The sequence below is a fragment of the Alligator sinensis genome, unplaced genomic scaffold, assembly GCF_000455745.1.
Source record: "Alligator sinensis unplaced genomic scaffold, ASM45574v1 scaffold218_1, whole genome shotgun sequence".
Classification (NCBI taxonomy): domain Eukaryota; kingdom Metazoa; phylum Chordata; order Crocodylia; family Alligatoridae; genus Alligator; species Alligator sinensis.
In genome coordinates, this window is record NW_005842083.1 from 62,431 (window position 1) to 87,461 (window position 25,031).

General features: G+C 40.0%; 1 protein-coding gene and 1 long non-coding RNA gene across 2 annotated transcripts in view; one reads left to right on the top strand and one right to left on the bottom strand.

The window, feature by feature from the left end:
- The window catches only part of LOC112550339, a 59,409-nt gene extending 56,186 nt beyond the window's left edge, over positions 1-3,223 (top strand). The window contains exons 4-5 of the long non-coding RNA XR_003094129.1: positions 1,558-1,838; positions 2,503-3,223. This is a non-coding gene — a long non-coding RNA (uncharacterized LOC112550339). The remainder of the gene's footprint in view (positions 1-1,557; positions 1,839-2,502) is intronic.
- ADGRV1 (adhesion G protein-coupled receptor V1) overlaps positions 1-25,031 on the bottom strand; it is a 253,979-nt gene that overhangs the window by 12,852 nt on the left and 216,096 nt on the right. The window contains 8 exon segments of the mRNA XM_025204476.1: positions 8,337-8,437; positions 9,509-9,669; positions 11,432-11,571; positions 11,756-12,005; positions 13,502-13,686; positions 15,298-15,705; positions 19,117-19,359; positions 24,225-24,396. Of these exon segments, the coding sequence (XP_025060261.1) occupies positions 8,337-8,437; positions 9,509-9,669; positions 11,432-11,571; positions 11,756-12,005; positions 13,502-13,686; positions 15,298-15,705; positions 19,117-19,359; positions 24,225-24,396 (1,660 nt within the window).

Sequence of the window (25,031 nt, forward strand, 5' to 3'; positions counted from 1 at the left end):
ATAGCCAGCTTTTCTGACACTGAGGTATGTGGAGTACTAACACTTGTACACAAGGTTTGATTCTGGGAGGCAATGATGTCGCAGAGAAGCTAAGAGTAAGAAAATTCTATGAACTTGTGGCAAAGTGCTCATTTCCAAGCTGCCAGTTTCTGTTTCAGAGTCAAGTCCTTCTTTTTCCTGCTCCCACTAGAGCTTCTTTGTGAGAGACAATGTAGACCTGCAATTTTGCTGTGACATATGATATGGAAAAAACTTATAGTCCAAAACTATGCAAACAACATGAATATATTAGAGAGGACTTTCAGTGAGGCCTCACCTACCCAAAAACTGAATGAAGAATAACTAATGGGTTAGATGATGGTGTCTAAAGGTGGGGCCAAAGAAAGAGCTCTCTTGAGAAGAGAGAGACCTGCAGAGAGATACCTGGATTAAGGCTACACTCTGATCCAAGCATGGATTTGGTTTTAGTTGATGTATGATGTGGCACAGTAAGGGAATAATTACCAGTGGAGTTTATTTCCTACATATGGGGACTTTTTACCACCTTGAACTTTACCTGAGCCTGGTGAAGGGTGTGTGACCCCCAAAAGGTTGCAGAAAAATATTTTTTTTGGCAATTTTTCAGTTGGTCTAATAAGGCATCATCTCTGAATGAAGAGTTCTATATTTTTGCATTTCTTTTGGTCTCAGACCAACACAGCTACCAAATACATCCTTAATAAGTGGCAAGTCCTTCTCGCTTATAGTTTAAAAGGAGTTCGGATTTAGATGGACTACTATTAGATTATCTGGAAAGAGGGTGAGTGTTTAATTCTTTGCTTGGGTATATATTCTGTCCATTTAGTTTTCGTAGACTTGGAGGAGTGAAGGGAAGGCTTACTTTGGCAAGTGGGACCAGGAAAAATACCCTTAGTTGCATTTAATAGAAAGGCTATATTTGGGGAAATATTTCAAACAATTCTCAGAAAAGTTATTTAAAACCTTGTTTTCTCCAGGTAGCTGTATAAAGCAGGCAGCAGTAAGTTCTGGTGATAACAAAAGGCAGGTTACACCTCAACCTAAATTCTTCAGGAGCAGACAAATAGGTTATGAAATACAGGGCAGATTTTGGATGATACTTCTCAATTGTCTGAATTACAGGTGCAATTTAGATTTGTACCATTTGAGCTCAGGACTGTCTCTGGGGTTTCAAGTATTTTATGAGCAGTGTTATAGAACAGTAGAAACAGTAGAGTTCTTTGGATGACTTTACAAGGCTTTTTTTGAAGTACAATATTAACTTTTAATTTTCAATCTAAATGTTTTACATTTTCAATATCCTTTTAACTACTTCCCTACCCACTGCTGTTTATAACTGTTTGTAATTCCAGGTCAATGTTAATTTGTTTGAGGTAGAGGGTAGGTGAAGGTGAACTGAGAATTTATTTAGGCTGCTGGGGAAGTATGTGTGTTTTGGGGTTTTTTTGTTTTTTTAAGGTTAAAGACTGTTTGAGCAGATATAAAATTCCAAAGTTGCACAAGGAAAATAAAAGAACTTGCAAATTTTTTTTCCTGCAGAGTTTGCATCTTCTGAACTGAAATTTGGCTTCAGCGTGGCAGTTCTTCCCTTCCATGCTCCAGTCCAGACACCCTTAGCTGCTCCATTAGCTCTTTGCTCCCTGCTCACCTTTGGATGTTCCAGTGCAATACTTTTTTCTCCCATGCATCCCAAACACTTTCTCCTGCATACATACAATTACCAGCCAGTATTCACGCCAGGCCTCTGCTACACTGTCACTAGAATTTCTGTTTGTGATCCAGATCCAAGAAGAAACAATTCTACCAAATGTTCATTCTTGGTAATCTTCAACTTCTCCATGTGTTATTTTTTGGTATTATCTTTAAGAAAGATTATAGCTACAGATGAAATTGTTATGGTTCTTTTTAAAAAGAATAAAACTTATGAGAGAGTTCAGTGAATGGCACATCTGAAGAAAGTTATTGCAAGTCATATTTACTGTAGTAGATCTAACTTTTCCTAATATGCTATGGGAATACAGCAGACATATTTGGCCCAAAGGTTTAAGAGTGATTATATTTATTATGACAGTATGGCTAGGTGGGTGGTGCTGCTGCAGCCTAAGGGTTCTTCAAACAAAGAAACATTCCTCTTAAAGACTTCTTTATCTATTTGGAATGGGGAGTATTGATTAGAATGACTATTTTGATAGCAGAGGGGTTCTCAAAATTGTCTGCATCCTAAATTGTTGAAAACTACAGATTTTCTCCTGAACCATGCCAATTTCTAGCAGTTAATCTTAATTGATGCTGTGCTTTTTATGACTATTACATGAAAAAAAAACCCTTCTATTTTGGAAATTAATAATCTTGGAAAAAATGAGTTTTGGAGGCTTTGTAATATTGTAGATAAACTTCAGCCTACGTGCTTCAAAGAAGTGATAGATTTTAGTTTGCATGTCTTTCAGAGGAGATGAATTAACTACCTAAAATTTGATCTGTTAGATGCAGAAACATCAATTTGTGAAGACTTACCGAAGCGCCATCATTATGAGAGAAGCTCTAAAGCATTGATTCTCAACCAGGGTGACACAAGATCCTTCTAGGCATGCTGTGCAATATTAGCACGGCTAGGTGTGCAAACACCTATACATGGCTCACAAAGATAAACCCAGACATTTCAAATAGGAATCCAAAAAGGACCTGTTGTTCTTTGCACCATAAGTACTGTTCTATTATTTTCCATAGTAAAAAAATTAATGAATGATTAAGAGAGGTCATTTTCCAAGGTGTCTTGAGTCAAATAAGGTTGAGAACCACTGCTCTAAAGATCATCAGGACCACAATTCAACAACATGGTCCAAGATATTCAATTACTACTTTCAGCCATAAGAAGAATTCTGTACTGGAAAAGCAAGTTTCTTCAGCAGCCATGGTGAAAAGGTGTTTGACTGCCACCTGCAGTTTGTTGCAAATTAATGCATTCAAACTAAGATTAAAGCAACCCTAATTAATGTCCTGGTTACTATATTTTCAAAGTACTGGAGAAGTCCAGGAACATACTCTCTCCTGAATCATTAGGTTTAAACAAATGTCACTTGAATACTATATTTGGGAATCAAAAGCATTTAAAAAATTTTACCGTTAAAAATATACATGCATATAGCCAACTAGTCAGTGGCAGCATCCTAATGAAGCGCCTTCTCTGATACTGGATTATACAAGACCCCACCATTGAAACTATTTTTTAAATATAAATGTTAGGCTCTAACACAAAGAAACTTAGCTCAAGATAAAGATAGTTCACCTTGTCTCTTGAATACTTCTCTATAGATAGATAGCCTAGTTAGAACAAGGTTTAGGTGGATAGTCTATCTAATTGATAGTGTACCAGATTTATCCTCCCTACATGTCCTAAAAAGAACAAAATACTCATCTTCTGTTAACATTTTCTCTGTATTTATATAGGGGGCCATTTAGTATAGATTCTCACATAACAACAGTCCAGATGTTAACGTAAATATCTCAGAATAAACACCCATCATACAGGTTCCTTAGTTTGCTAAAATCAAAGACTTACAATGACATTCTGAATGTCCTATTATACCAACACTCCCTTTGTAGGCTTATATTATGTTCCTCATTTGTTGTCACTTAGCTAGATTATATATATTTAGTTTTTCTCACAACAAACTCTCTAGCCAGGACCAGCATTACTTTAGGGAAGACCATAGACCTGCCATAGGTGGTTAGCAAATTCCTTCAAGTTGCTCAGCAGCTGAGAAGTTAATTTGGCTCCTGTTGAACACCTCCTTTCCACTTTCTCTGTACTGTGAAGCCATTTTCTCCTCCTAAATAGCTGCTCTCCAGGCGGCTACTCCTTCCTTCATTTGCAGAAATTGAGTGTCTACACAACTGCCCCTGCAGATGCCCTCCCTCCTATTGATCCCCAACCCTGCTAGCTGCTTTAGACATGGTCATTCCCTTCATACAAGGCCTCCAACACAGCAAAATGGAATGGGGACTGATTTTTGAAGACTGCAGTATCAGTGGAAGTGGAGCAAATGGGGAAAGGAGTAAGATATTCTACTAGTAATATTTCCAAAATATCTAGCATTTAGAAAAAATATAGGACTTGAATTGTATAGTCAGGTTAACAGAATTGTGATAAGCATACAGGGGAGGAAACACATGCATAAAGTACTGAGCAGATAAAGGCCTCAGGCTGGTCCATTATTTTCCTGGCTTTTCTTTGCATTGCCTTGACTCCTTTGTATTCCCTTCCCTTGTAAAGCAGCTGTCAGCACCCTTTTTAGGCTGCAGGCAGGAATGATCCAGTTCAGGTCAGAGGTAGGGGGGAAGGTGGCCACTATGATCCAGTCGCTGCTGCTGCTTTTCTTCCACAGTGGCACAGGCATAGTGCCTGTTGCTGCTATTTTTCCCTGCGGTGGCACAGGGAGATGGCCCACAACTGGAGCTTCTTCCCATGGCAGGAGGGCAAGTGAGTGCTGCCAAAGCCCCCTGCTGCTGAATGTCACTGAAGCCCCACATCCATGGACCAGATCTAATGGCTTCATGGGCTGGATCTGGCTGCCAACCCCCCTGTTCTAAAGCAGTGATTAGAACTAAATCCATTAATCTGTGCACCAGACACTTGAACACACACTACAGTCTTCCTACTTCACGAAATGATAGCTCTGTACTTGCATTACTGGAGTATTTAAGCTGCCTTACAAACCCATGCCTACTTTGTCGTCCACTACCCATCATAAGTCCACTTTCCTCTTACTACCTCTCACATTTTTCTATTCCACGAGGCACGTGCATTTCAGATTCTTTTTCCTTATTTGCATTACCTTGACTGTTGTGCCAAGTTCCAGTTTTTTAAATGAAAGAACACAAAAAGGGTAAAAGAAAAAGATAATTCACAGCTTCCCCAAAATGCATAAATTCAAGAAAGAAAAATTTTAAAAATGTCAAGAATTGAATGAATGCACAGGTGCTGTTCCATAATCACAGAACTCTTGGTAGGAAGAGAAACTTAATTTGTCAACACTGCTTGAACTGCTTCTAATCTTTGTCCAGAGGGAAGTAACCCTTCAGTGACAGACCAGAGGAGACAGGACTGTTATCTGACATGAACTGCTAGGCTGCAATTTAAGTCTAATGCTGATCAGCACCCCCCACCCACAACAGCCCAGAGCCCATGCACACTGTGACTCCTCCCCAGCGCCACCAACAGCATACAACCCCAGCTCTGACCCTGACCCAGAGCTTGATCCAGATTCACCCCAGCCAGAGCAGACCAGCTGGAACCAGCACACACAGCCCTGAACCCAGCAAAACCCTGCGCCTGCTCCGGACCATCTGCCCATGCTGAACAGCAGCAGTGGCCAGGCAGAAGCTGTTGCTCCGCACAAGGGAAAAGCAACCCCTCCCCCTCATCATTGCCAGGCTCTTCTTGCTGCAGTCCCCCAAAGCCTGAGCCTGGGCTGCCCTACGGCTCCTCTCCACCACCATCACTGCTGCCTCCAGGCCACCCAGCAGGGCAGTGGTGGCAGTGCAGAGGAGCTACAGGTCAGCCTCGGCAGGGGATCTGGGCAACTACAGCAAGAAGGGCCTTTTCCCCCCATGTTGAGCAGCAGCTTCTGCTCGGCTGCTGCCACAGCTGCTCAGCATGAATGGGTGAGTCCAGAGCAGGAGCATGGTGGACCAGGGTTGGGGCTGTGCATGTGGGTTCCAGCTGGTCTGGAGCTGGTTCACTCCACTGGGCCGAGTCCTGAGTAGGTGTGGGGCAGGCTGGGGTTGGGGTTATATACATGGGTCTCCACCAGTACCACAGGGATGGGGCCCATGGTGGCGGCATCAAGGAGCTGCTACCTAGAAAGACAGTCCAGCTGCAGCCCTGTTGCATGCCCAGAGAGCAGCGGGATGCACTACCGACCAGAGAGCACCTGGGCCAGGCAGGACTGAGGGCCCCACCGTGGGCCAGACAAAGTCCTTCCCACTCCTGGGGCATATTTTTCCCACCCCTGGTCTAATGTCTGGCATTTTTAATATGATGTCTCAACATGAAACAAATTTGAAAATACAAATGTTTTTCAACAATGTTAAAAGGATTTCACAGGAAAAGACAGAAAAAATCCAAGGAAGCATTTTTAAACTGTATTGCTCAACATAGCCTTCATTCTCAAGGTGTTTGTTTAACTAAATTTGAAGCATTTAACAGACTTGTACTGGTTTTGCATAAACTTTCATTCATAATGTTTTTGGATAAGGGCAAGAGGGAGACTAGTTCTACAATAGTCAGAGTACTGACCTGACAGATAGGAGCCTAGATCAAGACTATGTTTTGCCTGATTGGAAGTGATCTGCAACAGGGAAAAAAAATCTGCTCTGAACTAGGCACAGTAGAGGCTTGAATGTAGATCACACCATCTCAGACTACTACCCAAGCCCATCCTCCAGTCTACTCTTGTAATAGATGAGTCTGAATAACACACACACACACCCGCACGCTCTACCACTTTGCTTTTGTTCAGAGTTTTTTGTATGTCTTTAGACGTAAGAAAACCTCAGTTTGTCTGCTATGGTATATGTATAGTGCTTTCAATCTAAAGTTACTATAATTAAACCCTATGAAAATACTGATGCCAAAATCTAAAGAGTTGGTGAATGCAGCCAAGTAAACTCTAATTAAGGAAAATGGGTCTCTACAGATACTTAATGAAGCAGCAGTTAGGCCAGACCACAGCCAAGATGGGTCACAAAAAGAGTACAAAAAGATCCACAAGCTTAACACAAGACCATTTGGGCTGCTGCTAGCATATAATTTTCTTGATAAGTACTTTTGATTTGTTTAATGGAGAGCTCAGCCTAGAATCTAGCCACTCTACTCCACACACATGGCCATAGGTATAAAAGCAGTATTGCAATAACCACTTTTTTTTAGAGCAAAATATTAATTATTTATTGCCCGGCTCATGCACCTGTTCATTATCTATTTCTATTGTTTTTTCTGTTCAGCGTACAGGCATACAGAGATGTTGAACCAGGAAATGCTTGACGGGATAAATCTTGCCAATATACACAGAGATATATGGAAAATACACCAAAATGTAGCAAAAAAGTTTCCAAACCAGATAAGAATTCTCCCCTTCCTCTCTGTCCTCACTTTCCCTCCTATATTCCTGCCTCCCTCCTCTCAGGCTCCTGGGTACAAGAAGGGGGAACCCCCACTGTCACCAGGGCTGAGCAAGGGACAGCAGCAGTCGGGGTAGTTGGCAGGTTCCCCTCTCCCTTCCTGCTCCTCCTGCGTGTTCCCTGCAAACCCAGAAGCAGTTGCAGAAAAGAAAGCCCCGCCACTGTCCCTGGCTGAGCCTGCCTCTCCAGAGCCCCAGCTCGAGCAGGGCAAAAGTGGCCAGATCAACAGCTCTGTTTCCTGTACCCAGAGGCATAAGTGGAGAGGAAAAGGAAAAGAACACAAGGGGAGGGGAGATGCCACTGAGCACAGAGGGGAAAAGACAGAGTGCTATAAGGGAGGGGGATTATTTTGAAAGTCTCCGGCTGTTGCTCCCATGGTAGTCTGTCACTGCAGTGAAAGAGGGGGAGGGTGGGAGCTGAGGGGTGCAGACACCCCTGAAGCACTGGTGGCCTCTCCTGCTCTCCCCATTTCAGAAACCTGAACTTTGCTGACAGCATGTACTATTCGACTGCCAAAGTCACCTGGAAGCTCATGGCATCCATGTTTCTGTTCAGTCAATTCTGTACTACCATATTTAGTTGCTTCATTAACTGTATTATGACCAATAATTCTCAACCAAGACCTGCGCCTCTGTGTTAAATATAGTAAACCTGCATTGTTGGAAATTTCATCCTACCATAATTTGTAGGAAGATTTTTTTCCCCAGGCCCTATTGCTCATAGAAAAACATACACTAAATCTTTTTCATTCTTCTCATGTTATTTCTGCCTGTTCAGCATTAAGTGATATAAATAAATTATGTTGTTAGCACAGACACTTTTTATTCTCAGCTAAAATTGAATGTTCCCACCATCCTCATCAAGAATTGTACAGTATTATGGTTAGCACAGTTGTTTTAATATTATTGCAATAATATTTGCTGTATACTGTTTGAAAATGTATATTTTTCACCTAATTATCAATGTTATTTTTATAACCATTTGTGATTTGCCATTAAAAGTGTCTTGTGCTTTGTTCTCTCTCAAAATACAAAAAAAAATCCTCCCACCACTATTCAGGAACATCCACAGGGAGCTGAAAAAGGAGAGGGTGCCTCAATTCAAATACAGAGACTTTAAATTTTGTCTTTTCCTACCTGAGCACCCAAACTGGCAACCATCATATGAGTAAGAAGTTTAGCTGCAAACATTGAACTCCTGGTGCAGAAAAGATGTGAAATAATAGCCAAAGTGAAACCTACAGCAACAGGAAAAAATGCAAAAGATTCTCAGAAATAGGAATAAATATACTCAGTGTTTCAGACAATAAGTTAATTAAAGAACAATCTCCAGAATCCTCATCTCCTATATGCCATCTTCATGCCTTGCTCTTCCCAGACCGGGAGGAATTTTAAGGCTTGGTCCATGTTTAAGCCTCCCTTAGAGCTGTCCTCAGACTCTGTAATAGTGCAGAACCACCAGGGCAGCTCTGATGTTTCTCCCAAATACTATGGCTGCATCCAGACAAACGCAGATGTGCAGTGTGTGACACCACAGACTCATCTGTGGTGCCGCAGACCTGTCCATGGTGCCATGCACCACACATGAGGGTGCTCCCCCTTGCAGAACGGAGTTTTTTTTTGACCCCAGGAGATCCGGGGAGATCCTGAGGTCCCTGCCAACCCTAATTTTCTATGAGTCTATGAAGTGTTCTGTGTTCATAGCAATGCAAATGTAGTACAACTTAGCAATGCAAATGTAGTACAACTTGCTTCCCACTTTGTAGCATTGTTTTATGACAGGCAGATGTGTTGGGTCTGATTCCGAATCCCAGGTTCCATCTGTATCAAGTATGGATATTTACAGTATTGATGCTGGAAAAGGGTGATGGAACTTTTACAAAGTGAAGTTAAGCCCTTGAAGACTGGAAGGTGGCATACTGCAGAAAGGGAAACTGACTTTACATCATTGATGGATTTCCTGATGCAAGGAGAATTCTTGGTTAGCAGACCAGCATTAGGTCTGCTTTAGTAAGGTCAGGACCTGAAAATCCTTTGCCTTTTGCTCCAGATTTAAAGGGGGAATGAAAACTCTTTCCATCTAAGCCTATAAATATTATCTCCCTGTAATTGCTTTTTTTTTTTTTTTTTTTTTTTTTTTTTTTTTTTTTTAATCAAGGCATAACATCTTCTCCGTCTTTTGAATAGGCCAGAAGCATCCTAAAAGTTGTCAAAGGCAAATTTTTACAAGGTGGTTTGCTACAATGTTTTTTTTTTTAAAACAAAATGATAACAGCTATTAACAAGCAAACAATCCTATGCCAACTTACCTGAAATACAGATGAATCCAGAAGAGAAAAAAGCTTCATTGTATGAGGACAGCTTGTCCATCTGGGCATAGACTGCATAAATGGACATGTGAGAGCAGGAGCATTCCACATAGTCTGAAGTGTCATCAACCACTCTGCAGAACTGACCATCAGACAACCAGCTATAGCAGAAACAAAAGATTCACAAAGTCCTCATTCACAAGTGTTGATCTAGAGACTGATTTCTTAAAAATAAATAAATAAAATCAGCCTGAAATTAAAGTGCCTTTTATAATCCAGAAATAATATGGGGATTTCATTTTTAAGAAGTAGAACTAGTCAAGTATTTATCCAAGGCATGATCCATCCAGTTGCCCAAAACATCAGTTTGTGTTATGCAAATATCAAGGGAACTGGCCTTGTCTAATTCTCATGCTAACCAGACTTGAAAATGACAGCAAAAGTGTTGTTTTCACATGCTTATAAAAACTAAAAATTCCAGACTTCACAAATTAATCTCTGACATCTTCCAGGTGCAGTCATCATACTACATTTTCTACTTGAAATTAAATCTGTATAGTATTTGCAGCTTTTCTTTGCTTTTTCTAGTTGGAAACTAAGTAAATATATAACATGAAAAATAGCTGCACTAAAGAATCACTGTGATCATATTTTTCAAAGCTCTTATAGTATTGGTATGATGACTTGCTTTGTAACCTGGCTTGTATCATGGGCTAGGTACAGACATTCAAAAGCCCAAGGTGGAATCAATCCAAGCTACCTGTTTTTCTGTAATCAACGTAGTTTAGATCAGTAGCAAACAGAACACACATTCACCCTTTGGTGGGGGTAGTGAGGGGAAGTGGGGGTGGGGGGGAAGGAACTAAATCTTTGATTGAGTTCATTTTTAAACCAGTTTGTGTGCACCAAACTTCTGCTACAGGTATAGCCTGGTTTTGTGTGCTGAGCATCTGTTCTGTTATGGGTATAGATTGGTTTCCAATCACTTCTACTGGTAAAAGTGTAATGTCTGTACCTGGCCATAGAGAATGGTTTGTTGTATGTTGATATTTGTGCCTTTTTAAACCTGTTTAATGTTCATGCTTTATTTGGTCTTGGGCCAAGTTGCTTCAGGTAGCTCCTTAAGTGTCAGTGAGGACACTGTATCCTATTCCATAAAATTAGACACATATTTGAAGTACTAAAATAATGAAAAGAAAAGTGTCCCAAAAGAGAGTGGGCATAAAAGGTAGAATCAGAAAGTACCTCAATTATACTGCTGCCCCTCTTCTTTCCAAAACAGAAAGTATTTAATCCAGTAATGGAGTGGTTTAATTTGGCCATTATAATGAAAATGATAATCAAAACTGAGTAAGACTTTGGCAACCCACAATGGGTTATTTAATTTGCCACAGGGTGAGAAACAAAGCAACCACAGGCTAACCCAAGGCAGCATGTACAAGTGATCACACAAGAAAAAACACCACCAGCTAATCTGTACTTCTGCACTAGAGACTTAGCATGAGCTAGGGGAGCAAGATAAAAACTTACAGTCTCCTGCACTCAGCTCAGTGTACCTTCCCATGAGTCAAAAGAAGGGTGAGGAAAGTTGAAGGGATGCAGATATTTTGGTCTGTCCCCCCTCCAAAGTAATTCATTGTGGCATGGAGAAATGCAGCACTTTTTTTTTTTTTAAATAAACTAATAAAATGGTCATAGTTTTTGCCAACTACTTAACTAGTTATACTGAGCAATCTACTGAAAATGACTGATGATTTAAACTTGTTCAAATCTGTATCGCAGACTAACAAAAAGCATTATCATAAAGTAGCTCTGATTCCAGAAAAGCAAAATTATTTTATATTGGAAAGTGCCCAAAATATAGTTGACACACACACACATTTATTCTGCATACCTAGAAGCTATAGTGTTTATAAAACATACCTTCCTGCAGCCTGATTCCAAAGGAGACAGAGAGATTTATGTGGGACAATACGACTGTCCGAAGCATAAATCCGATAGATAACCTCATTGTTATCTTTCAGTGGGAGCGAGCTCTGGCCTTTCAAACTTAGTGAAAATATCTGAAATAGCAAGCACAATGTAGATACATTTGAAATTAGAATCTGGCGGTTAGTGAATAAATGTAATTGTGTACATCTACTCCCTGGAATGTACTATGACATGCTCCAAATATTAAAGTTTAAAAAAAAAATCAATATTGGAAACAAACTGAGATCCTAACAAGAAGCTGCAGTATTTCCATACCTTGTTTTTCAGGGCAGGGTCTTTATTACCCGTTGCAAACCACTGCTGGCTGCTGTATTCTGTAAACTGCACAAATTTACACTTCTCATCTCCAGGAAGGGAAGAAGCAACAGAGACCTCCAACAAGCGTTCAGGAACCTGGATAGAATCCCCCTCTTTTCCATCAAACTTGTGTCCATTGATTTGCTGAGGGTACCAGTGGTGGGCCATAATTGCAATATATGGGCAGCTGTCAAGGATGGTTTTACCTCTGTTGAAATAGAAGAGCAATAGTTCTGTAAGTGGAACAGAAATATATCCTTTCACTACAGGGTGTGCAGTAACAACTGCTGTATTTATGTCAATTAACACTTTTTACCTTTTATAATAGCTTTTTTAAAAAGAGATCTAATGTCTGCATGGTTTGTAGAAGAACTTTGCTAGTTGGTTAAGCCAAAACAAGCAAGAGAGGTGGCTTTGCTGTCCCCATGTAAACTAAATCAGAAGGGCCTGCTTTATAAATATCTGGAAGTCATTGTTTTACCTTGGTGTTTTGCTCAAGACTGATTACAATTAAAATTTGTCAGAACTCCATTGGTGCCTTGTGGCCACTATCCCAGCATCTTGGTTAAAAACTGAATCTCAGGATAGGAGAAAGATAAAATGGGAACTGGTGTTTTTCATTTTTAGCCTAGGACATATTGCGTACAGCTAGGAACAAGCCTGTGGGCTCAGTTCACACTTAATCTAGTGAATACTGTCAGATCTTTTTTTTTTGGCTTTTGTTTAGTTTGGGGTTTTTCTGGACATTTCACAGTTCTTATTGGATATACCTGATGCTCTCTAGAACAATGCCTCTCTGGGGAAAAAATCTGCCTCATCTGTTGTATACAGATAGACAATCTGTAAAATGGAACTGCCTACACATGTATAATTCACTGTATTCAGATTAATGCTCTAAATGCCTACTTCTGCAGCTAATTGTTGGACTTGTTTAAGAACTAGGGACCATTCATTTGCAAAAAAAATACGAATATATACACACCTGGGAAATAACACCTTAAAATTGTGTTAAAATAATGTTATTACATGCAGTCAAGCATCCTAAAGTGTAGGAAATTGCACTGTATAAACTAACTTAATTAAGAACTAAGATTCCCAGTCCAGGCTTAGTCCTACTCACTTCTACAAATACATTAGCATATGCACTAATTGAATGGATATGCAATATTTTTTTTCATAAGTGCAGTTAGGGACCAGTTCCATTACTGAACTTGTGGAAGCCAACGATGCATAATATATTGCACAATTAAGGCCCTATATTTTCTGACTTCTAGTCACATCCCAACCCTTACAATATTGTACTGACAGCATTCTGCAGTAATAGTACATAATGAAACTGGTCTATAACCATAACAGAACAGAAGTTTGGCACACAGACTGATTTAAAAATGGCAGAACCCAGTCTGGTTGCCCCCCCATCACCAAAGGTAAACGCGTGTTCTGTTTCTATCTAAACTACACCACTTACAGAAAATTGTGCGACTTATATTGATTCTTTCTTGGTTTTTTTAAGTATCTGTACCTAGCCTATGAGAATACCGTAGAATGAAGTACATCTCTATAAGAACTGTGTAATATAACTGTCATCATCACTAGGCAAGTCTGAATGTACACTCCTAATATATTTTAATTCAGTTTTCTTAAGATCTCAGCAGTACATTGTCCAGCACTCCTTCCTCATACTGTGAATTAAAAATAATTTACTTTTCTCCAGATGATCCACATTTTATTCTGGTCAAGAGGGAAAATGCAAACTTCTCAGTAATTTCAGCTAGCAGACTGTATCCCCTTGTGTCCTTACGCTTTGGGCTAGCAAGAGCACAGAGTATTTCATAGAACAGACTTCGGTTTTTATCAGCGAGGATCTGTTTTTCACCTTCAGCTGCTACCTAAGTTGGGAGGAAAAAAAATGAAAAAGGTAGCAGAAACATTTATTGCTTTAATTTTTTTAATTGAGAATTATGTCTGAGAACACTGACATTAGGAATTAAGATAAACATAATTATATTTATACTGAGAAATGTCATCAAAACTTGGAAAGACAATTTATTATTAATAAAACTTTTTAATATTTAATTTTTGCTCCAGTCCTGCAAAAATCTCAGTTATGGGCCTGCAGAAAGCTCTTTGTAAATCTCAGGGCGTAAACTGAAAATTATTTCTCAAGCAAAGTAATAACTGACATATAAACTAAGGGAAAGTGCATTTACTTCTTGTTCGCCCTTTTTAGAAGCACACTTGAAATAAAAAGTTGGTGATTTTAGCCCATTAACAATTATGCAAATGTATCATGTATGGTTTTATTTTCAGTCACATTTGTTTATGAAATGCATTTTTAATTTTTTTTTGACTGAAGCAAGGTATGAGAGATGATTTTTTTGAAAGAATTGAAAATGCCACATAAGCTGCTGACAGACATTCATTTAAAGGTGCAATGGGATCTGATCCCCACAGTCTGGCCTTCTGCCATGCAACATGTACATAGCAGGACACATTACTTTAGGATCAGGGATCAGATATCAGTTGTGTCCTACTTGCAAGTGGCAAATTGAAAGCTGGGTGCCTGACAATCAAATGATTATCTCCAGACTTGAACGCACATTAGAGCTTCAGCTAACCTCTTTGCAGTCCCAGGAGTTGGCTGACAATCATCATCAGCCGGTAGGGACCAAACCGAGGCATGTTTGCGTTCCAGTATAGTCCTGGAGCCAGCTGATTATCAGTTGGTAGGAACCACACCAGGGCCGTTCAAACAAACCCTGGTGCACAACCAGCTGATTGTCTGCTGTGAGGACTTCATTCGGGATGGTTGGAGACCCCATTGTGGTTCCAACCTTGCCACACATTCAATTTTAAGGCATGATGGAAACCAATCACAATAATATTACTCATACACACAATAATACCTCTCATACCTTGCTTCAGTATGTATCTTTCCAATTCTAGTCTCAAAATATCACCATTACATGAAATGAACTGTTGCCTTTAATCAATCCTTGCAGTACTTGGCAACTTGAGATGAAATATTTAGGTGTTTAATGATCCCATGTGCCACTGCAAAAGTATAAAGGAGCTAGGAAAGCAAAAGTATAAAGGAGCTAGGAAAGCAGCAAAGGCCAAATCAACTGGTGCTCAGTCTAGAACCAGCATGAATCAAACAGGAATAATAAGCTCTCTTACAGTACTGCGCTAGATGGAAATTTGGCACAAAAGAGAATGTGGTTTTTTTTAGTACAAGATAATTCTTATGACACTGTCAACCTTTTTAAATAGGTTTTGAATTCTTGGTAAGTAGCCACCATTAGTTTAATGGCAAGTATATGTCTTACTGGTCTCTGATATCCTTTATCAGGTTTCTATTAGCAACGTTTTCAGAATTGTAGCACTCTCTCATCTGGTCATAGATGCTGATTATCATTTTGATCTGTTCACAACACCAAGAGTTATTACACCCTTATAGAAGTCAGTAGTAATTTCAGAGGGGATATATAAATATTTACCTTATCTATTATGTGCATCACAGCAGTGAGTTGCTCTTCTGTAGTTTCTGTGGCTACTTTGATATTTACATTCTGGAGGACCCTATCCAAAATGGTCTCATCAAGTGGTTGGTACAGCTGGTCCAACAGCCCCCATACTGACAAGGACTCTGAATCTGCAACAATTGTGATGTTGGCAATACCATATGCATCATCCACTCTGGCACCTCCTGTAGGATTAGAAAGTACGGCCTGGAAACATTTAGGAAATGGATTTAAGGATCCAGTTTCTGGAGTCAGTGTTATATCCAGCACAGCACTTCTCTGTCCAGGTTCAAATGTCAATATGCCTTCAGATCTAATAAAATCCTGTCCTGCAATGGCTGGAGATATGAAGGTGTGATATGAAGTTTCAGGTCTTTTCAGCTCCTTAAAAACCAAACAAATAATTCCAGGGTAACTTTATGGTAATGCATAAACTGACACAAGGAGGTTGCTCAGTGTTACACAGGAAGCCCATGCTCCAACCAGGAACTAAACCATAATTGTCAGTTCAAGTCCAGTGATGTAACCATAAAATCAGTCTTTCTATACCTTTAGAAGGACAAACATTACACAATAGAAATGGAAGACAAGCCATGTGGGATTTCTGTAGGTGAACTAAATGTCTTCATTTCCTCCTAAGGTCTTATCCCTCCTGGTGTATGGAAATACTGTTTCATTCTTCACTGCTTTCCTTTTTGCCCCACATATATATACATCCAGAGCCATGCATACACAGAAATTAAATGCTGAGCTATTATTCAAATTTTACAATAAAAACAGCTTCAGCATTATATATCGATAACAACTTAAAGCTTCCTTCAGGCAAATCTTCTCCGTCTCTGCAGTAGAAAAGAAATCCTTTTTAATGTCAAATAGTAGATCCATTCCGAATGCTATTTGCACTGACTAAAGGAATATACTTAGTGGGCAGCAGTAACATTTTTAAATTTTTCCTCAGCAGATTATTGAAAATCCTTGTGATTGCTCATTAGTACAGACTTGTCTTTCAACGAAATCACCATCTTTGCTAATTATGAAAAAACTTGATTTTTATCCTTTCCAGTTGGGTTCCCAAAACCAATAGGGATGAGAGAAATAAGCGGGGACAGAAATTAATAGCAGTGAGCAAAGGAAATTCAACTAAACTGTGGGAAGGAGGCCAAACTCTTCGTTCTCCCTGCACATAAACAGGTTTAAGTAATCAGAAACTGGTTTAAACCTGTAACAGAACAAAAGTTCAGTGCACATAAATCAGTTTCAAAATGGTTGAAACTGGTTTAAGATAAACCTGGCTGAATGTAGTATCAGATTTAACTGATTTGAGTCAAACCAGTTTATGAAACTTTTGTCCAAGACCCCTTCCTGGCAGATATTAAATCACAGTCCCCCAGCATGCCAGCATGTTTTCCAGCCCTGGACTGGGCTATGCTGTCTGCTCCAGCAGAGAAGAGTTGGATGGGGGGGAGGGGAGGAGGCAGGGGCTGCCCCCCAAGCAAACCTCGCTGGGGTCTGGGGCCATGGAGGGAGGTTAAACTTCCTTTTCCCCAAGTAAAGAGCAGCCCTGCCGTGCTAAAAACTTAGTGCTGGCTGTGACTGTGGACTACAAATCCCAGAGGCACCTGGAAGCAGGAAGAGGAAGTGATGAGCGACCGTGCAGAGTCTAGCTGCTGTAATTCTGGACTGCAAATCCCAGAGACCTCGGGGGCAGCATAAAGAGGAAGTGAACACATAGCCTGTGCTAGCTACATGTCGGAGAGCCATACTGTAGTGCCCCCCAGCTTCTGGCCTGAGCCAATGCATGTATGTGGCTGCATTTCCTGAATCAAAACTGAGTGTCTGTCCAGTTGTTTCTCAGTTGAATCTCTGCAGTTTAAACTAACCTGCAAAGACTGAATTGAGTTAACCTTGGACTTTTTGACCATCTGTACTCAGCCTTATTGACCTAAACTTTGTGATACTCTGTACGTGTTGAAAACGCCTATAGCCATTCCTTCTACATTTACCAGATTACTGACAGTGGGACTACTATATTTTCCTAGCAAAAATTTGAAAACTTGCAACCATACAATCTGGCTAGAACATGGGGACCAGCTACTGGATAACAAATTCATGGAAACAGAGAGATATATCATGACTAGTTAAACAATGCACATGCATTATTAAAGAATAGAACACACAACTTTGTATTAAGATGCAATTCAGGAAACGATGGGATAGAATGATAGGATGAGGGCTTCTCAGATAAGTAATTAGTTCATAAGATACATAGACTCAAGTATTTGCAATCTACTTGTAAGGGGTTGAGAGGTAACATTTTCTTTGTGTGGAAGGTATCTGATAATACTGTACTTCAGGGATTCTGCTGGTCGCCTGTAGTTGCTAGGAAGAATTTTTCTGTGTTAATAGTTTGTCAGCTCTGATTATTTTCTTCTCCTCACCTTCCTCTAAAGCACTGCACATTGGCCACAGCTTAAGAGACTGAGGTATATTGCTGCTTCTGCTACTATTTTGAAACTGGCCAGGTACCTAGCATAAGTGTCTTGGCTCTTCTGCTCAAGAGTCAAGATCACCAGATGTGGGTTTGAAAAGGAGTTTTTCCTTGGATCAGATTGGCAAGGACTGGGAATAGCAAAGCAGTATTCTTGTATTGTGTCAGCCATAGTCCTTTTCCTAAGATCCCACGAGCATGTGTTAAGCAAGGCAATGGTGGTGCTTTTATCCCCCTACCTGTTTTGTTTTTTTTATTTATAGAGTGATGATTTAGCTTTTATAATGCGGTTGTGGCTACAGTGAGTTGGATGAACTGTTGCCTGAAAATGCAGGGGATTGGATTCAGTAGCCTGAGGCCCCTTCTAGAACTCTATTCATGAAATACGGAAATGAATGTTCATTCGCCAAAACATAATGCTTCAGTAGCAGAATTCCTCCTCAATGATCACTGCATACCTGAAGCCCAAGTGCTAACCTAAACATCCTATACCCTTCTCTTCTCCAGCTAATAAAAAGGGTATTTTTAAGTCAATATTTCAAGGCTTTGCCAGTCCCCGAGATATTGATGAAAGTATTTTTTTCCTAAATATTCTTTGGGCATAATTAAACGTAGGAAATCATGCAATGCAGTTGGTTGGGTATAAATGCTGATGTGATGGAACCCTGATTTTAAAGGGAGAAGCCTGAAGTTTTCTTAAAGGGAGAGTTTCAGCAAAAACCTAATATAGTAAATTAGCTAATGCTTCAGGATTACTCCTTGAGGTCATTGAAGACCCCTTGCACATAATCACTTTGATAATGTGATCAAAATGAAATCATTTTTGTAATGGAAAAGATGCTAGACTAGAATGGAAGTAATGACAGTTATTACAGTGAATAACTTGAATATTTCTTCAAAAAAGTAATCTAATGCTAAGCACACTAGCGTATGCTTTGGAGCAGTGGTTCTCAACTTTTTTGTATCAGGACACATTTGTAAACATTGATGGCCAATCCCAACCCAGTAAATAGTTTAAATCGAAAACAGCCCCCTGGCCCTGCCTGTGCACCTCAATATTGACCCCGACTCCGGGGGGGGGGGGTGCTGAATGCGGCATGGGGGGCCTCAAGCGGCCTATGATTTCCCATGTTTTTCTACTTTAAAGGAGAATCCATTTTTAAAGTTTGTTGATCCATTTTTAAAGTTTGTTCACAACCCTTTCATATATTCTTGCAACCAACTTTTGGGTCATGACGCACAGGTTGAGAAATGCTGCTTTAGAGAATGATGAGCATATAGCACGTAAACTAATTCACTAGTCTTACCTGTGTCCTGTAGCTAACTGAGATGGTGAGTGCTGTGCTAGAATCTCTAACCACCTGCAAACTGACTAAAGTGGTTTTTTTATGAGCTACAGCCAGACGAGACCCCACAGCAAAATATATCAGGCCACGAGGAGAATCACTTTCTGGGACAGTTATGTAAGCAAATCTGGCACTGTTGTTCAATGATGCTCCTGAGCTTACTTCATATAGCTCAACGAAAAAATAAGTTTCAAATTCAGGTACCTGTAAATAAATAAATATTTCCAGATCAGTGTTATGTCCAACAATACTAAGAGAAGCATGTGCTAAAGAACATATTCCTTTGATTTTGTTTGTTCGGGGTTTTTTTTATTTGGGGGGGGGGGGGTTAGAAAATTATGAGTTTGTTTCCACAGTAAATTCCTTGTACTAACAGTTATCACAGTGATTCGTCATTCACATCAAAGGAGGATGAAGTACTATCCTAAAAGGGATAATGCTGAAAGGAACATAAATATTTCATAAATTGTAAAGAAACCTTATAATCTCCTTATACCTTAAACATATAAAAATCAGTGCATGCCAAGCCATAAAAGTGAATCTTAAGGGCCAAATTTTCAAATTAATTCCATGTACAAAGTATAGATCTTGTGTAGATTTTCTCCTCCAATTCCCTTTTCACACTAGCAAAAGCGTATAAAGTATAAGCTATTTCCTACTGCCCCTGGAAAATGTGCATGCATTAAGATGCTTAACAAGGGTCAAAAACTCCCAGCTCTTCCAAACTAGGTGAAAAAAATATTACTAGTCTCTCATGAGACTTCTGGTACTTCCTATGCAGTCTAGAAATATAAATGATGCATTTCAGTAGTATGTGAGAGATTTTGTTCATTCAATTCTAAAAACTTATTTTTCAGCATTTTATTGAATACAAATATAGCAAATGTAAATTATTTTCTAAAAAAACCCCATAAATATGTTGGTTCTAAATCTCATAGGATATTATTTTGTACCCACAGTCCACTGTGAAACCAAATTATCTAAAAGATAACCTAATTTTCTAAATACTGGGTAGTTAGAAAGCTCTAATTTTATTCGGGCACAAAGCTAGAGATAACAACAATTCTTGAAAATGTAGACCTTTTTAGGATCAGAAAAAATACAAGCACTGAAAATTATATAGCTTATTTTAATCTCAGTAGATTCATTTTTTAATCTAGTTTTGGGAATTTGGGGGGGCTTATTTCACCATGAAAACAGGATCTAATAGTTAGCCAGTTAAGCTGAGGTTGAGCCAGACACTGTAAATAACTAGGCCCTGCCACACATATTCATAGATTCAGAGACAAGTATGCCTAGAAGGGATCACCACTGGTCTAGTCCAACCTCCTGCCTGAGGCAGGACCATTTCTATCTAAACCAGGGACAGGCAAAGTTCAACCCACGGGCAGGATATGGTCAGAGTGGACTCCATTTCCCAACTGCCCCTGCGAATGGCTGGGGCAAGTTTCCATGGAGAACCCAGCCACAGCTGTGCAGGAAAGCCATGCAGGCAGGGGCTGCTGGGAAATGGAGCCTGGCTGCTGGCCAGATTGGCCGTTTTGCCCACCCAAATCTAAACCATCCCAATCAAATCCTTCTTCTAATCTATTACTAAAACTACAAAGGCAGCCCAGCCACACAACCATAGAGCACAAGCACCCTAACCTGCCACTGGTAGAGCAGGGGGACAATGGTGACCAGTGTCCCTCTGCTGTCAGCACCGTTAAAATACACTTGAGAAATATGAGGAGGAGGGGCGTCCCTCCCTCCCCCACCACCACCCCATTACGGAATAAGTCAAAAACCCACACAGCCTGTACCAATCTGGCCATAGGGTAAAATTCCTTCCTGACCACAAATATGGCTATCAGTCTGACCCTGAAGCCAAGAACCTCAGGGGCTTAATCCAGAAGGAGCACTGGCAAATCCCAGTGAAAATATCCAGCCTTAGCTGCTCAAAAGCATTGGGTGCTGACTGCAAGACAACCACCCCTCCCTCCCTCCCTCCCCCTGACATTTGTAGCAACAAGGGGAGGGGGAATTTCTTCTCAGCCCCATGTGGCAACCAGCAAAACCCAGAAGCTTGGGAAATACCCATAGTATAGCACAGGCATAGCTACTCTTAGATGATCTCTGACTAAAGCTTATCCAACCTCTTCTTCAACACCTCCAGTGATGGAAACTCCACAACTCCCGTAGACAGTCTATTCTACTGCCTCATTGATCTAACCACAAAGAACGGTTTGCTGATATCCAATATAAGCCTATTGGCTGCAACTTCAATCCACTGGTCTATGTCCTGTTCTCTGCCCCTAGAGAGAAAAGATATTCTCCCTCATTTTTATGACAGCCCTTCAGATATTTAAAACATCTATCAAGTCCACTCTTAAGCAGCTTTTCCATGAGTTGAACATGCCTATTTCCTTCAACCTCTCCCACTATGGCTTGCCTTTCAAGCGCTTTATCATTTTGGTCATCCACCTCTCTACCCTCTCCATGTTCTGTTTTTTTTTTTTTAATGTGGAGCCCCAAACTGTACAAAGTACATTAAATGTGGCCTAACCAGTTCAGAGTATAGAGACACTATCATTGTGTGTCTTGCACCTAATGCTTCTATTGTAGCAGTCTCAAACCCCATTTACCTTTCATGTGACTACATTACACTGCAGATTCATATTAAGTCTGTGATCCACCAAGACTCCAAGATCCTTTTCTGTAATGCTGCCAACCAGCCAGCTGTCACCAATTTTCTATCTGTATTTTTAGTTATTTTTTTCTGAGATGTACCACCTTGCATTTGTCGGCATTGAACTTCATCTTGTTTGCTCCAGCCCAGCTTTCCAATCTGTCAAGATCTTTCTGAATTCCTCTCCTGTCTTCCAGTGTGTTTACAATCCTCCCCAATTTCATTTTGTCTGAAAATGTGCTTAAGCTGTCTATTCTAGCATCCAAATGATTAATAAACATATTGAAAAGCACAGGGTGCAGGACAGAATTCTCTGTTAGTTCTTGAAGGTAACAATCTAAAAAAAAAATCAACGTTCTTTCTTGAACCTAACCGTGCATTGAGTTAGCACGATTAATGAGCACCAGTTTCTGTAGCCCCCAGTACTCAAGGGAGCAATGTCAGAGTTGCATCTGGCCATTTGGACTCTCCAGGTCTGAATGTTGAGGTACTTAAGTACAGCAAAGTCAACCAGAGCTGGAAGGGTGTAGAAAGGGAGAGGCAACTTTCAGAACAAACCTAGAGTGAGGCTCCAGATAATACCTCTGGATTTGCGGAGATATCTTAATCACTCTGCCACTGCACCAGTAGTATATTTGTATTCATCTCTAATGAAGTTAACATGTAGAAGCAAAACATAAAACCATAAGGAATGGTTTTCCTTATTATACTTCTTTTTATCAGTGTTTTAAAGGGAGGATGTCATGAATAGTTTTCTAAACTAAACTTTCTTGTTCATTAATATATAAGGATTACTGCTATGCTTCAACATTTGAACCAATGCTTTAGGCCAACCAAGTTTAAAGATCCCAATGTAATGTAGAAGCCTTAGTTACCAAGGTTAAAATTTGTATTGAACTCTATTTCAAGAAAGAACACACATACGTGCTTTACTTTAAACACATGGTAGAAACATGCCTATATGTTCTACATAACCAGATGGAATTACTCAGGTCACATACTACTGTAAGGAAAGAGTCATGGACTAAACCTTCCATGGTCCCTCCATCGTTATTATTTACGAGTCTGTGAAACCATATGCAAAGTGTTTTGGTGTATCCCAGTTGCAATCAGGGTTGTCAACACAAGACAATTTTTTAAAAAGAAACGTTGACAATCCGCAAACTTTTTACTGACAACCAAATGTTTTTCACTGGCATGCTTTTACATAATACAAATGTAACCCTTCTACCAGACCCTGGATAAGAAGCTGGGTTCAAACCATAATAAAAAGACTAGTTGCCAGTAAAAGAAGTGTGGATTATCAGTAAAAAAATATTTAACAAATCATTCTTGGATTGGCAACCCAACTTAACTACAGCAATGGCTTTACACTGTAGTGTCCCCACCCCATAAGTCTCCTAATTACCACCACATGCTGGTATACCTGACTGCACCCTGCACAATGCAGCTCTACCAGCATACCCGACCTTACCCCCACCAGCCCCATTCCCAGCACACACTGCCAAAGAAGGACCAGTACCTACCACCTAGCAGCATTACAGGCAAATGGGAGGCAGCACCAGCATATGGTTGGGGGTTGGGGAAGGAGCCACAAAGCTCTGAGAAGAGCTACCTTTAGAAGGCTGTGCTCTGGCTCAGACACCGGTTGGTGCTGCTGTGCCCTGTCTGTGCTACAACACTGCAGAGAGCTGCACAGCTTCTTTTCTGAGCGTGAAGCTTTAATCAAGCCTATGTTTTTATAGAGCTATGTTTGCTTCATGTTCTCATGGACTGGAAAGGTTTTTATGGAATTTATAGACAGGCATTTTTAGTCTGGAGAGTCTATACATTTACAGTTGCAACCCTGGCTACAATGTGGAATAGCTCATCTTAATGAATACAGATTTCACTGAAATGATAGCAACCTACTGTATTTCCTTTCATACAACACACCCCAGAATATACTGTGCGCCTTGTTTTGTAAAAGTAATCACCTAGTATCTCACAGTCCTCTGCTCTTCTTTCATCCCTCCAACGTAGAGAGAAAGCAGAGAGCACCTGGCTCCCTGATAGCCTGCCCACCAGTGAGATCTCAGGGAGTTCTGTGGGGACCCTACCTGGGTGCCAATCCTCTCTAGTCACTGAAGAGATGCAGGTTACCAAGACATCTGCCCAGATCAGAAACTCCCACTGTAGGATGGGTCCAGATGCACTGCCTCAGCTTCCCACCCCATGCACCTCTCTTCTGTGAAATTCTTAGCACTAGCAAATTAGTGACCTAATCACAACTATGATTAAAACTCCCAGTTAAGTAAATGGGAGTTTGCACAAAGTCTATGTATTAAATTTCATACCAGGAACCATTTTTACTTCTGTAAATCATCATGCAAAACCAAGTAATTTTATAACGAGTACTCACATTATCAGGTTTTATTTTAATGGAGATACTGCATCTAGTTTGACCTGCAACACAGGTGGTTGTCCCTACGACAGCTACCAATTCATTTGCCAGGTTTACTTCATCCTTCATAAGGACAACAGATGTTTTATTAAAGGTCACACGCCAGAAAATCTTCACATCTTCAAAGGCCCTATGAACAAAGCAAACCAGTATAAATGTGTTGAAGGTGACAGCTATTGCTTTGGCAAAACTAAATTACCCAAATACATTTCTTTTTTGCACTAAAAACCATAATCTAAACTGGGAAACAAAATGGAAAATAAAATGCTTACAACAAGTGAAAAATATTTCTTCTTCTGAAAATTACTGCCTCTAAAACTGACTACATTAATAAGAGTCAGAGAAGGAAGGACCAAATCACTCGGTTGCTGGGAACCTGCTGGATTTAGCAAATTATACAAACCCAGGCTTAACTAAAGTATATGGGATTTCTCATTGCTCAAAAGTTAGTACTTAAGCATTTGGGAGCAAAAACTGGCTTTCCTAAAAGTTGAAAAATCACCTAGTCTTCTTTTGGGTGCTTTTGTCAGTGTGCGCACACACATGTGTATAATATAAAACTTGCATACACAAAATGTATGGAAATCCATAAATATATACTGACACATATTCATCTCATTAAATATACTTCTTAGCACTTACACCTACTGTATAATAAGCCAAGGAAATTAGACATTTTAGATATACTTTGAGCAAGGTAAGCAATTAACTGTAAGTATTCATAAATAACAAGGAAATTAATTTTCATCTCATCTAAGTTAGGGA